We start from the raw sequence: 13,725 nt of genomic DNA, 5'->3' as shown, positions 1-13,725 counted from the left end.
AAACCCTTGAATGAGTAGGTGTGTCCAAACTGTTGACTGGTTCTGTATATCTACTAATACATATTTGGTAATGGATGAGGGGTTCTGCGATATCGTACTTAGCGAGGACTGGAGTGGAGATGAACTCAGATGATGACAGTCATGAGGAGACAGGTAAAGGAGGAAAGTGTACAGTAGATAGTCTAGAAAAAGGCTAGTTAAAGGAGAGTCTAGTTGAGGGGAAGTCTGAAGGGGGAGACGCCCTTGACCCCTGACCCCTGTCCCAATGCTCTCAAAGGCGAGTCTGGGCCTCAGGGATGTAGATCTCGATGCTGTCTGCTCTCTCTGACACCGAGTTCTGACGGAAGGAAGCTGCACGCTTGGCCGCCATCAGCCTCCTGCGTGCCTCCTGGCGGTGGCGGTCTGGAAGATCCAGGGATTTCTCCCGCGTCACACCTCTCTTCCCGATCATGGACTTCTTTGGTATGGCAGGTGGTAGCTGGATACATGAAGAAAGAGAGACAAACTAGACCAAAATCTGAACTGTATCAAAAATGATTCTGTAATTCAACATGTATAAGCAGTAGTTGACATATCATCCATTTGAGTGATTAGAAATAAATCAGCATTGTTAAGCACCATGTCAATGACACCCAGTGGTATAAATCAGCATAGTTAAGCACCATGTCAATGACACCCAGTGGTATAAATCAGCATAGTTAAGCACCATGTCAATGACACCCAGTGGTATAAATCAGCATAGTTAAGCACCATGTCAATGACACCCAGTGGTATAAATCAGCATAGTTAAGCACCATGTCAAAGACACCCTGTGGTATAAATCAGCATAGTTAAGCACCATGTCAATGACACCCAGTGGTATAAATCAGCATAGTTAAGCACCATGTCAATGACACCCAGTGGTATAAATCAGCATAGTTAAGCACCATGTCAATGACACCCAGTGGTATAAATCAGCATAGTTAAGCACCATGTCAATGACACCCAGTGGTATAAATCAGCATAGTTAAGCACCATGTCAAAGACACCCTGTGGTGCTTAACTAAGCATTTGACCTCACATAACGAAGAGCACCACTCCACACTACTACAATGTGGCTCTGAGTAATCTCACATCTCTCTCTAATAAGGCTCTGACTGTGTGATATGTAGCTGTATCTGTTTCCATAGAAATACAATGACTCTAATTCTGTGTCTGTGTCTCACCAGGCATTGAGAATACCCACTATAGACAACAGAATAAGAATAGACTGTATTCTCTATACCTCAGTGCTACCCACCTTCTTCTCAGGGCTCTTCTCTACGGGCCTCCAGTCATTGTTCTTCATCTGCTGCAGCTTGTCAAACTTGGTGGTGACGTCATCGATGGACAGCTGCAGGAGGTCCCAGAATCCAGCAAGGTCCTGAGAGGTGGGGCGGGGCATGGCACTGGGGTCCTGCAAGGGGTTATAGATGACCACATCAGTGCCTGAATTACAGATACTTTAGGCCTGAGACCGAGATCATATTCCATGTTCACTTTAAAAACAGTGTAGTTTTAGACTGTAAGTTATTTATTGCACTTCTGATAACTTCCACTAGATGTCCTTATCAGAACTCCAACAGCAGAAAACTGCAAGGATTTATGGTATATTTAAAATAATAATAAAACAGTTTCAGCAAAGTCATGGTCGCAGGAAGGTCAAACTTCAAAAAGACAATAATTGTCATCTCATGGTTAGACTATTGGACCTAGAGGACACTTCATTATAATGAGCCACAACAAAATGTGATCCATGCCAATCTCTCCTAACCCCCATGAGGATGGGAAATCATGAAGAGGGCTCACATTTCATTCACTGACAGTCAGTCTTATTCATCACATCACATCGACCAGAGTCCCAATCAGCTGGAGCTCTAGTGTCTCAGACACACTATTGACACCACAGAAGATACTAGTGAGACTAGAGCCTAAATCTCCAACTCTGTTATGAAGTTAAGAGTTGAGAAATAAGATCCATAGCATCCCATTGGACTCCGGCTTACCATCTCCCCCCATTAATTCAGTGACTTGATGTGCTCCATATACTGGATAGCTGGAGGGCACAACAATATCAAAGCCAACTGTCTGGGGGAGTTTCAGACTGCTGCATTCTGAATGTAGATCTAAATATATAGGCTCTGAAGTAAAGGTTTAGGTCACTCTTTGAATTACAATGAAGTTAATAAAGTGGAAGGTCTCAGAAAGGAAAAATAGTAAGCAGTACTTAATAAGTATTCAGAACTACGTGCCGTACATGGTAAAGGGTAATTGCACGTTATTAACACAATAGCTTAGGCTACTGTCACTATAAAGTGGTGCCAAGAGCTACAGTACACATGTACATACATACAGTACCAGGCAAAGCTTTAGTAGTTCTGTAATTCATAAAGTATGCGGGTGACGTATTGATAGATTGCACCTTCGTCACTCGGTTGCGTCATGACATTGTTCTGAACGTTCTTAATAAGCCATCCTCTATCGGCGGCGTCATAGTGGTGCCCTAAAGAGGTGATTAGCCCAGTCATTCTGGATGGAGGCTAACTACTGTTTCGTCTAAATTACACTATAGTCCCTGGAAATATGATGACATTGCTAAAGTAGTCAAATACTTAGTAGAACAACTTTGCCAGCATTATCATGTCATCAAATTTACTTTAGACAGATGACAATGTCATTAGCTAGCAAAGTTAATTAAAAAAAAAGCTAGCAATGGTAACATTAGCCAGCTAAAATCCAGTGGCCTCCCCTCAAGCTTAGCTTGCTAGCTAATGTTATACTGCATTCAAAGTCAATCTGGTAACATCAAAATGATGACAAAAGGCTTCCTACTAATTATTTGGCTCTTTTTGAATGTCATTTTATTTCCAAGCCACTGTAATGCACCTTTTTATGAGTCTACAACTGTCTTTGGAAGTTTGTTCAAGTTAAGCTTAAGTTATCCAGGAGAGTAAAAGCTTTACAAATAAAGCACAATTAGACATCTCCTTAAGCCTCAAATTTGAAATAGACTCAAATCTATGTTCTGAAAGTCTATGCAGTATTATTTGGAAAATGTCTATCTGGGAAGTAGAGGCAGAAAAACTCTATATAAAAGACTAGTTCAAACTAAATAATCCCCTGTGCACTTTTCAGTCTTTTCTGAATGCTGCCATTTCTGCTGCATATGGCAAAGAAATAGCAGTACAATTTGTCCAGACCGGCTTAATCTCAAATCTTGAATATTTGGCTGAGATCAATACAGAGGAGTAAGAATAGAGAGTGCACTGCGTAGATAGTTCTTAATTTAAAGGAGGGTCGTCTCAGTATTCTAGTCTAGAGCTGGGAGTGCGTCATTGGTGACACGGAAATTCACAGTCTCATATTGTTCACCTCAAGATGCTGTCATCTCAGAAGTACTAGATTTCTTATTTTGTATTTTTCCATACTCAATGGCAAATTCAATAGTTTCTGACCTGTTGGGCTTGGGACTGTCATTTGTTTTTCACTAGGACAATGACCCAAAACACAACTCTAGGCTGTGTAAGGGCTATTTTACCAAGAAGGAGAGTGATGGAGTGCTGCATCAGATGATCTGGCCTCCGCAATCCCTCGACCTCAACCAAATTGAGATGGTTTGGAAGGAGTTGGACCGCAAAGTGAAGGAAAAGCAGTCAACAAGTGCTCAGCATATGTGGGAACTCCTTTAAGACTGTTGCAAAAGTATTCCAGGTGAAGCTGGTTGAGAGAATGCCAAGAGTGTGCAAAGCCGTCATCAAGGCAAAGGGTGGCTATTTGAAGGATCTCAAATATGAAATACATTTTGATGTAACACTTTTTTGGTTACTACATGATTCCTTCCATTTGTGTTATTTCATAGTTTTGATGTCTTTTCCTATTATTCTACAATGTAGAAAATAGTACAAATTAAGAAAACCCTTGAATGAGTAGATGTTCTAAAACCTTTGACCGGTAGTGTATTTTTTTAAACACACACTCACAGACTGTATGTACACACAATGTTTCAATGACTTAACTCACCAGGTTCTGCTGACAAAGCCAGTATAACTGCTGGAATTTCTGAGACATAAGGAGCTGAGCACTGCCCACCGCACTCCTGATTTTACCTAGGACTGAAAGACAGAAAATCAACTCATCATCTGTTACCTAAAAGTCTTACGAGTCTCTATGGAAGAAAATGTTTCCTAATTGATTGTACATTCTGACTCCTATCCCACTCACTGTCCTCAGAGAGGTCGTTCTCCTCTGCCTCTGCCTCCATCTCTTTACACCATCCCTCCATCCTCTTGGTCTCTGCGTGGAGAAGCTGCATGAACCAGCTTCCATCCCTCCGCAAGGAGGGGGACACGCGGCCCGACTCTCCAGACGATGCTGCGGGCTCCCTGGGAGAGGGGGGCTCTAGCTGCCAGGTGGTCTCGCTGGAGGTCTGCTGGGGGCTGGGGGGCTCCGTGGGTGTCCGGTAGTCCTCCCGGTAGCTGAAGAGGCCCTGGGTGCGGACGGTGCGAACTCCGTACTGGGTGGGCGTGCTGGGCTCAGAGTGCCCCCCTAGGAAGCCCCCTCCAAACTGTAGGCCCTTGTCCTCCATGGTGGGAAACCCCTCCATCTCCATGTCAGCCTGAACGGAGGCTGTTACACTGTTGGAGCGCTTCAACCTGCCCTGCCCTCTGAGACACAGATTAGGGAAAGCAAACATTCAGGCAAGGGATATTGTAAACTAACACACAGAGAGAGAAAGGGGAAAGGCTGGTGGTGACGTTGATAAAGACACACTGGGCCAGGCCTGTAGTAAAGCTATTGTTACAGAAAAGGAATGTATGAAAAACAACATTTTACCTTTTGTCATCTTCTACTTGGATCCCCACAGAATGGTATTCCCTCGATCCTTTGGTTTCTGACTCCGAGTCGGTGGCTGCTTCCACCTAATGCAACACAATATAACAGCAACAGTGTTCTCATTATGACCACTCCCAGACGTCCGTGGGGTTATTGGTCCCGCGCTGTGCCTCCTCAACTGTAAGCGGCCTGTCAGAACATAACTACAGTGTGATTTACAGAGGCAGAGTTCTCAACCAAACACAACTAGTTCTTCAACACCCTCAGCACTCAACACAGTGATTTATACCAACAACAAGCAGCTGTTTTGGAGATACACAGGGACGGTATTAAAAAAACAAAAATACATTACAAAACCTAATTAGGGTGTGGAGAGATGTGATCATGTGTAGTATGCCTGGGGTGGTGTGTAACAGACTGACAGACAGGTGTTTGTTAGTGTTCATTGAAGCGTGGTACTGGGTGGATGGTGCTGGCCAGGGATGGTAGAGACTGATCCCTCTTGGTCCTGAGAGTTGCTGATCCTGATTGAATGGCCCTATCAGCACTGATCCTCTACTTCCTTTATGGACTGTCTGTCTGTCTGTCTGTCTCGCTCTCTCTCTCTCTCTCTCTCTCTCTCTCTCTCTCTCTCTCTCTCTCTCTCTCTCTCTCTCTCTCTCTCTCTCTCTCTCTCTCTCTCTCTCTCTCTGCCATTCTCTCTCTTTCTCTCTTTGCCTCTCTCTCTCTCTCTTTGTCTGTCACTCTCTCTCCCTCTTTCTCTGTCTCTCTCTCTCTTTATCTATCTCACACATGGTCCATGGGCACCCTGTCTATCTCTTTATCTATCTCACACATGGTCCATGGGCACCCTGTCTATCTCTTTATCTATCTCACACATGGTCCATGGGCACCCTGTCTATCTCTTTATCTATCTCACACATGGTCCATGGGCACCTTGTCTATCTCTTTATCTATCTCACACATGGTCCATGGGCACCCTGTCTATCTCTTTCTTTCTAATCTGATCTTTCTCCATGAACTTGTTTCACACACAAAAACATATATATCCTGTGACTGTTCGAGTCAGAAAAAAAACATTGTTGCTTCATTACATGTACTGCCAACAAAACTTTTACCGTGCAGTTGCATATAGCTTACAGTCTGCAGGGACTAGTAATATCTGGGAGGTAGAAGTGTGTGGTGTGTGTGGTAGCTTGATTTAGTCCTTGTGACACCCACTGACATGTTGTCTCTCTGTTGAGTAATACAAGTGTGAGACCAGCAGACCTCTAATTTTAAACTTGATTATTAACAGGGTAATTTGAACATCTATTCACCCACATTTGAATCCTCCTCCGCTCTGAGAGACTACACAGTGGAATTCAGCTGAAGCAGGCAGAGTCCTGATAGAACATCTGTCTGCCTGTCTGTCTGTCTGAGAGCCTTAAAAGCTCCAAACTCACATGAATAACTCTTTAGCTTTAAGTGGTTTGCAATGAACAGAGAATCTAGAAAAATGTCAAGCCTGCTACATTGCAGAGTAGCCTGGTACAAACAGTGACATTTTTGGAGGGACACTTTGCTATTCAGGCAGCGAGCAACTCTGAATCCTCCTTTTCTTTCCCAGAAAGGTAATCAGTGGTGAGTCGCTACTGGTCCAGGTGACCTCCATTACTTTCTGCTAAAGGCACAAAGCGAAGTCCACCTCAGAGAGACAGAATGGGCTGCTGCTCTATGATGGATGAGGAGGGGAGAGATTTAGGGGATCCTGGGAAATGTTCAAAGTGTGCTGGTAGAGACAGAAAAATAAGCAACACCTGGTTTGATGAAAACACACACCACGCTACGCACACACACACGCGCACACAGAATAGATGTGGAAACCTTGGAAACTGTAGGCATCAGCATAATGGAGATTAAGGCAGGTAGTCAGTTCCAGTAGGTAGGTAGTGAGAGTAAGATCCTGCTACATTATCCATTCTTACACTGTCCTTATATGGACGCCGCACACTATAAATGCCCCCAGAACGTAAGGCGTCAAAACTCAAACACTGCGCCCAAACGGTCAAAGGCTAAGGATTAAGAATGTGGTCCTTTCTGAGGTGAGGGGTGAAAGGTCAAACTATGGGCCAATCAATAGGGTTGTAGGCTTCAGTACCAGAGGTGAATTTTACTGAACTGTGCTCAGGAGGTCTGTGACGATGCAGGTGAATTTAAACTGATCTTACCACACTGGCCGAATACTAGCTGCACAGTTAAAAGGGAAACTTTGTTGGAGTTTTTGCTGCCTTTTGGTGTTGCATGTCTGGTATGTTTCAATAAATGTAGACATTCACACTGCCAGCCATTACTAATCTAAAGTGCTTCTGTATTTTACACACATCATTGGATCCAATTTGAAAACCAATGTAATTCAGGCCTTCCTGCCTCTCCTTCTCCATTAACCCCTGTCTCTCTCTTCCTTCTTTCTCTTTCTCTCTGTCACCCACCATACCCTCTCTTCCTTCTCTCTCTTCCTCTCTGTCACCCCATCATACCCTATCTTCATTCTCTCTCTTCCTCTCTGTAACCAACCATACCCTCTTCATTTTCTCTCTTCCTCTCTGTCACCCCACCATACCATCTCTTCCTTCTCTCTCTTCCTCTCTGTAACCAACCATACCATCTCTTCCTTCTCTCTCTTCCTCTCTGTCACCCACCATACCATCTCTTCCTTTTCTCTCTTCCTCTCTGTCACCCCACCATACCATCTCTTCCTTCTCTCTCTTCCTCTCTGTAACCAACCATACCATCTCTTCCTTCTCTCTCTTCCTCTCTGTCACCCACCATACCATCTCTTCCTTCTCTCTCTTCCTCTCTGTCACCCACCATACCATCTCTTCCTTCTCTCTCTTCCTCTCTGTCACCCACCATACCATCTCTTCCTTTTCTCTCTTCCTCTCTGTCACCCCACCATACCATCTCTTCCTTCTCTCTCTTTCTCTCTGTAACAAACCATACCCTCTTCCTTCTCTCTCTTTCTCTCTGTCATCCCACCATACCCTCTCTTCCTCCTCTCTCTTTCTCTCTGTCACTCCCCCAGACCCTCTTTCCCTTCACTCTCCTTCTGCCTATTCTCCCCAGCAATGATATATATTATTCTGTATCTGCATCTGATTAGGAGTGTGGTGCATCAGGGGTCCGTTAGTGAGCAGATTTGGGGAGATGGCGGGTAGTGCGATTGGGTGGCATGGCATGCAACACAGCAAGGCACTACGCTGAGCGGCACGGCATTCAGATCAGCTATTTAAAATCTTCATTCATTACCCAGGATGGGCTGCCTGATCATCTCTGAGGGACTGAGACTCACCTGTCTCCACAAACAAACCTTTGCTGGGGGGAGAGAGAGGGAGGAGATAGATAGAGAGAAACAGAGAGAGAAAGAGAGAAGGGGAGAGAGAGAGGGAGATAAAGAAAGAATGGGCAAAGAGACAAGTGGAGATAGATAGTTGAGAGATGAGAGAGAGGAGAATGAGAAAAGAAGAGAGGGAATAGAGAGAGATGAGAGACAAGAGGATAGAAGAGGGTGACCATTGAGAGTAATTTGATTTATTAGGACGACGCTATTAGACGATACCATTGGCAACAGCTAGTCTTACTAGAGTCTGACACTTACTGAAAAAGACGTTACAGACAAAATGCTTAACAATTTACATACATTCAAAATGTTAACATGTAGTGTGCATGTGTGTCCATCTATCAGTTCCACGTACATGTCAGTACATATAGTACACACAACTTGCAGGTCAGATGGGGGAGAGGCCTTGTGCCGTGAGGTGTTGCTTTATTTGTTTTTTTGAAACCAGGTTTGCTGTTCACTTGCTCTATAAGAGAGGGAAGGGAGTTCCATGCACTCATGACTCTGTATAATACGGTATGTTTCCTTGAATTTGTTCTGTCCCTCAGGAGTGTGAAAAGACCCCTGGTGGCATGTCTGGTGGGGTAATTGTGTGTTGCAGTGCTGTGTGTAAGTTGAATATGCAAACAATTTGGAATTTTCAACACATTAATGTTTCTTCTAGAAAGAAGTGATGAAGTCAGTAACTCCTCAACTCTTATCCAAGAGAGATTGACATGCATGGTATTTATATCAGCCCTCTGATTACAATGAAGAGCAAGAAGTGCCACTCTGTTCTAGGCCAGCTGCAGCTTAACTAGGTCTTTCCTTGCAGCACTCGACCACACGACTGGACAATAATTAAGATAAGATAAAACTAGAGCCTGCAGGACCTGCAGGCTTTGTGGAGTGTAGTGACAAAAAATCTTTATTATGGACATACTACTCCCGATCTTTACGACCATTGAATCAATATGTTTCGACCATAACAGTTTACAATCTAAGGTAACACCAAGTAATTTAGTCTCCTCAACATGTTCAACAGCCACACCATTCCTTGCCAGATTCAGCTGAGGTCTAGAACTTAGGGAATGATTTGTACCAAATACAATGCTCTTAGTTTTAGAGATGTTCAGGACCAGTTTATTACTGACCACCCATTTGAAAACGGACTGCAACTCTTTGCTAAGGGTTTCAGTGACTTCATTAGCTGTGGTTGCTGATGCGTATATGGATGAATCATCAGCATACATGGACACTCATGCTTTGTTTAATGCCAGTGGCAGGTCATTGGTAAAAATAGAAAAGAGTAGAGGGCCTAGAGAGCTTCCCTGGGGTACACCACGCTTTAAATGTTTGACATTAGAGAAGCTGCCATTAATTAGATACATGTAGATAGCTCTGAATCCATGATAATCCCAGCCTTTGAACAGGGAAATAGTGAGATAGGGAAGGAACGAGCTCACTGCACCATACACAAGCAGAACAACTTTAATATTCTCCTTTGATAAAAGGCTGTATGCAGTCTGAATTGGTGACTGCTGGCCTGCCTGCCTGCCTGCCTGCCTGCCTGTCTGTCTGTCTGTCTGTCTGTCTGTCTGTCTGTCTGTCTGTCTGTTTTATTCAGGGGAACTGTCTGTTTTATTCAGGGGAACTGTCAGGCCAGACGTCTGCAGACTGCAGTGTGTGATGAAGCCCCTTACTCCCAGGGTCACAGAGGGAAGAGAGAATGAAAGAGAAAAGAGAGAGGGTAAGAGAGTGAAGAGAGAGAAAAGAGAGAGGAGAGAGAGGGAGAGGGGAGAGAGGAGAGAGAGGGAGAGGGAGGGAGGAAGGGAGAGAGACCCATTCAGTAAAGCCCGATTCATGAGTTGAATTCTAATTAATGGATTGCAGTAGGATGACTCATTGGTTCTATTTTTAGACCTAGAGGAGAGAATGGTGTGCCAGAGTGGGATACATGAGTGTGCGACTTTATGAATGGGTGGGTGTGTGTGTATGCACAATTTTTTGTATACCGTGTTTGTGTGTGTGTGTTTGTGTGTGTGTGTGTGTGTGTGTGTGTGTGTGTGTGTGTGTGTGTGTGTGTGTGTGTGTGTGTGTGTGCTTGCGTGCGTGCCACTCACCTGTATCCCTATGGAAGAGCGTGGTGTTTTGAGGTACTCCTCAGCCTTGGACACCAGGATGGCTTTATCACAGGTCATCACTGAGCTATGACTGTCCGTGGACGGGTGTCTCTTCCCAGACATCACCCCTGCAGCCTCCATAGCTATAGTCACCGCCTTGGCACTGTCCAGACTGTCTATGGAGTTATACAGGGACCTGCCCAGGCTCAGGCCCAGCCCGTCCCCCCACCCTCGAGGAGGTCTACCCTCATGGTACGCATCCTGGGTGGATTCTGTGCTGCTCTGCGCCGTGACTGAGATGAGGGGCTTAGAGCCTACGGTGGAGCGGGGCGGGACCGGCGGAGGGGTCATCTTCTTGTAGTTGTTTGTGTACGTGATCTCTGAAAGATAGAGGAATAGAGAAGGTCAAAGTTAAAAGGAATTAATATGATGTGGAAATTGAAGTAGATGAGGTACTGCAGGGCTATACCGTTGACAATTAGAGAGCAGAGAGACCACTGAGAGGTATTCACTGTGGAGTGTTGACAGCCATTCTCCTTACATGTATTTGATGAGCAGGGGATTATAAAAATAAAAATATCTTTCAAGTGCAAATGAGAATGTGACTATATAAATAACTGGGTTTGATGTGTCCTCTCCTTTAAAAAATAACTTTGACGGAGCAGCCTAATACTGTAACAGGCTATCAACTCAAACAGCTTATCCATTTGAAGAACATCGAATGATCAAAGCCCACAGTGGTCTTGGCTCATCAGAACTCTTATAAAGAGAGGTTTTGTACTATCCAGTATCCTTAGGATGTCACTACCCCCTTGAAGTTGTAATTTTAAATGGTTACGGTAAGGGTTAGGGTAAGGGTTAAGGTTAGGGTTAGGTAAGACTTATGGTTAGGGTAGGGGTTAAGGTTAGGGTTAGGTAAGACTTATGGTTAGGGTAGGGGTTAAGGTTAGGGTTAGGTAAGACTTATGGTTACGGTAAGGGTTAAGGTTAGGGTTAGGTAAGACTTATGGTTAGGGTAAGGGTTAAGATTAGGGTTAGGTAAGACTTATGGTTAGGGTAGGGGTTAAGGTTAGGGTTAGGTAAGACTTATGGTTAGGGTAAGGGTTAGGGTTAGGGTTAGGTAAGACTTATGGTTAGGGTAAGGGTTAAGATTAGGGTTAGGTAAGACTTATGGTTAGGGTAAGGGTTAGGGTTAGGTAAGACTTATAGTTCGGGTAGGGGTTAAGGTTATGGTTAGTGTTTATAGTAGGGACGTCCCAAGGAGACCAGATACCACTGACCATAGAGAAAGGGAAGGAGGAATACAGTACACTGAATTATACAGCAGGCCAGCATTTCTAAGAAACTAGTATATGGTAGGGACTAATGGAGTTTTCAACGGTTTGCAATTATTTCTTACACAAAATCTATGCTCACTGAAAAATTCAAGCATGTCTTCTGGGCATCAAATTAAATAATTTATGAATGTATGTACTGACAGGGGCTAATTGATTTGTGTTCAGTCCCTTCAGTGAATTCTTCATCCTCTAATCCATTCTCCAGAAAATATTTCCACTGAGTTTCTCATTTGAAGAAAACTTATCCTCTTCGGACCACTTTAAAATGGACTAACAATGACATTGGAGTATGAATTGGTTTTGAATATGCATTCAATGCAGAATTTGTCCCTCCAACACCATGACCCTTAAGCACTCCCCAGCAGCACCCAGGCCGGTTCTATAAATACCCTCTGCTGACATCCACCCTGTAGAGCTCAGCATACTGCTCTAAGGCCTAATGACTCACTTTGTCCCCCATTCAGAAATTATCTTCTCAAAGAGGTCACCAAGATGAGTCAGTAGAGAGAAAGAATAACAAAGAAGAGACAGAAAGATACAGACATTGAGAGAGAGAGAAGGCGAGATAAAGTATATATACAGTACATATACAAAGAGAGAAAGAGAGGGTGAGGGAGAAAAAAGAGAAAGAAAGAGAGAGTGAGAGAGAGGGAGGGAGAAAAATATAAATAAATAAAGAGAGAGAGGGTACGAGAGAGAGAGAGAAAGAAAGAAGGAAATAAAGTGAGAAGATTCAGCAGATGGACCCCCCCATATTGGCAGTGTTACTCAGCATTTAGCCTGTCCCGTCACGTCTCAGCCAACAGAAACCATAGCAACCATACCAGGCAAGACAGGTGGTTTTACTTAACCTTTAAATCACACAATAACTATCCAGACAGAAAACCTGCTCCTTATCTCCATGACAACAACATGGACACCTTTTTGCTTGTTAGCAGTCATTCAAAAAAATTGGACTTTCAAAAAGTAAAGGGGTGTCCTCTTGCGCCTGGCTAATGACGCTAGATTTTTCTAAAAATGGCTTATGCTCGAATCCGGGTACAAATGTCACCTTTTGTAGCCGCCATGACCTTTTGACTAAAGCTAAAGGAGTTTTAACTTGAAGTGGAGGTAAGATTAAGAATTGGAAATGACTTGTGCGGAGCTCTTAGTTCATGCGGCCATCTCGTTCAAGGGTCACGTGATCCCCCTTAGATTGTTTTAAAAGGGCAGAACCCCACCTGTTTGGAGCCCCATATTCTCAGCAAAAATGTGGGGCTTGTCTGTTTTGCATGTTATTTTGGCATTAAGACATGTCACATATCAGTTTGTAAACAATGTATATATATATATATATATATATATCATTGAGTTAGTAAAGCCGCATACAAACATGGTCTCTTTTTGGTTTTCTTGAATAAGGCAGCTCCAACATGAAGGTGTTTCAGCCTAACTCAGTGGTTTCTGTGGTGGTCGGGCAAGCCAGCCGAAAATATAGAGCGTTGCGCCGTGATTGGCTCAGTGTTCTATCACTCAAGGGAACACTACGTCACCATAGTGGGGTAGAGCTCGAAAATTCAGGCCCCATGGGTGCTGCCATAGAGTTACATTAGAAGTGCCCATCCAAGAAGGCTCAAGTTCATTGGCAACAGATAAAATGACTTCAAATTACGTTATATCTACGGTAGCTTTTATTGGACGAATCATGTCAACATCATACTTTCAATTTTTTAGCTAGCAGTCATCATGAATCAAGTTGACAATCTGCTGGTAAAACCTTTTTAATCCTTGTCATATGAAGATAAATAATGAAGAGAAATGATAGATAAAACTTATCCTTGCTCATCGGTCATTGGACATAAACATTTCACAACAAATTGGAAATTGCAAATTCAAACCACCAATGAGTGGTTGGAAGGAACCAGTGGATAAACTGCAAGCATTGCAAAGCAATCCTGAGCCTGCTATTCAGTGGAGTGGCTTTGTGGTCCAAGTCTAAGATTAAGTGTCTCTTTTCCTAGATTAAAATGATAAAACTTTCAGCATTGTCCATTTTTACAACTCAGAATTGTAAATC

General features: G+C 43.6%; 1 protein-coding gene across 1 annotated transcript in view; it reads right to left on the bottom strand.

Moving 5' to 3' along the window:
- Positions 1–260: 260 nt before the first annotated feature.
- The window catches only part of dlgap2a (discs, large (Drosophila) homolog-associated protein 2a), a 78,641-nt gene continuing 65,176 nt past the window's right edge, over positions 261–13,725 (bottom strand). Inside the window, exons 7-12 of the mRNA XM_052486116.1 lie at positions 10,333–10,712; positions 4,852–4,937; positions 4,240–4,682; positions 4,039–4,130; positions 1,280–1,435; positions 261–478 (exon numbers count right to left, since the gene is read on the bottom strand). Of these exons, the coding sequence (XP_052342076.1) occupies positions 272–478; positions 1,280–1,435; positions 4,039–4,130; positions 4,240–4,682; positions 4,852–4,937; positions 10,333–10,712 (1,364 nt within the window). The 3' untranslated portion in view covers positions 261–271. The remainder of the gene's footprint in view (positions 479–1,279; positions 1,436–4,038; positions 4,131–4,239; positions 4,683–4,851; positions 4,938–10,332; positions 10,713–13,725) is intronic.

This window comes from Oncorhynchus keta, chromosome 29 (genome assembly GCF_023373465.1).
Source record: "Oncorhynchus keta strain PuntledgeMale-10-30-2019 chromosome 29, Oket_V2, whole genome shotgun sequence".
Lineage (NCBI taxonomy): Eukaryota > Metazoa > Chordata > Actinopteri > Salmoniformes > Salmonidae > Oncorhynchus > Oncorhynchus keta.
This window is presented reverse-complemented; position numbering and strand designations above follow the sequence as displayed.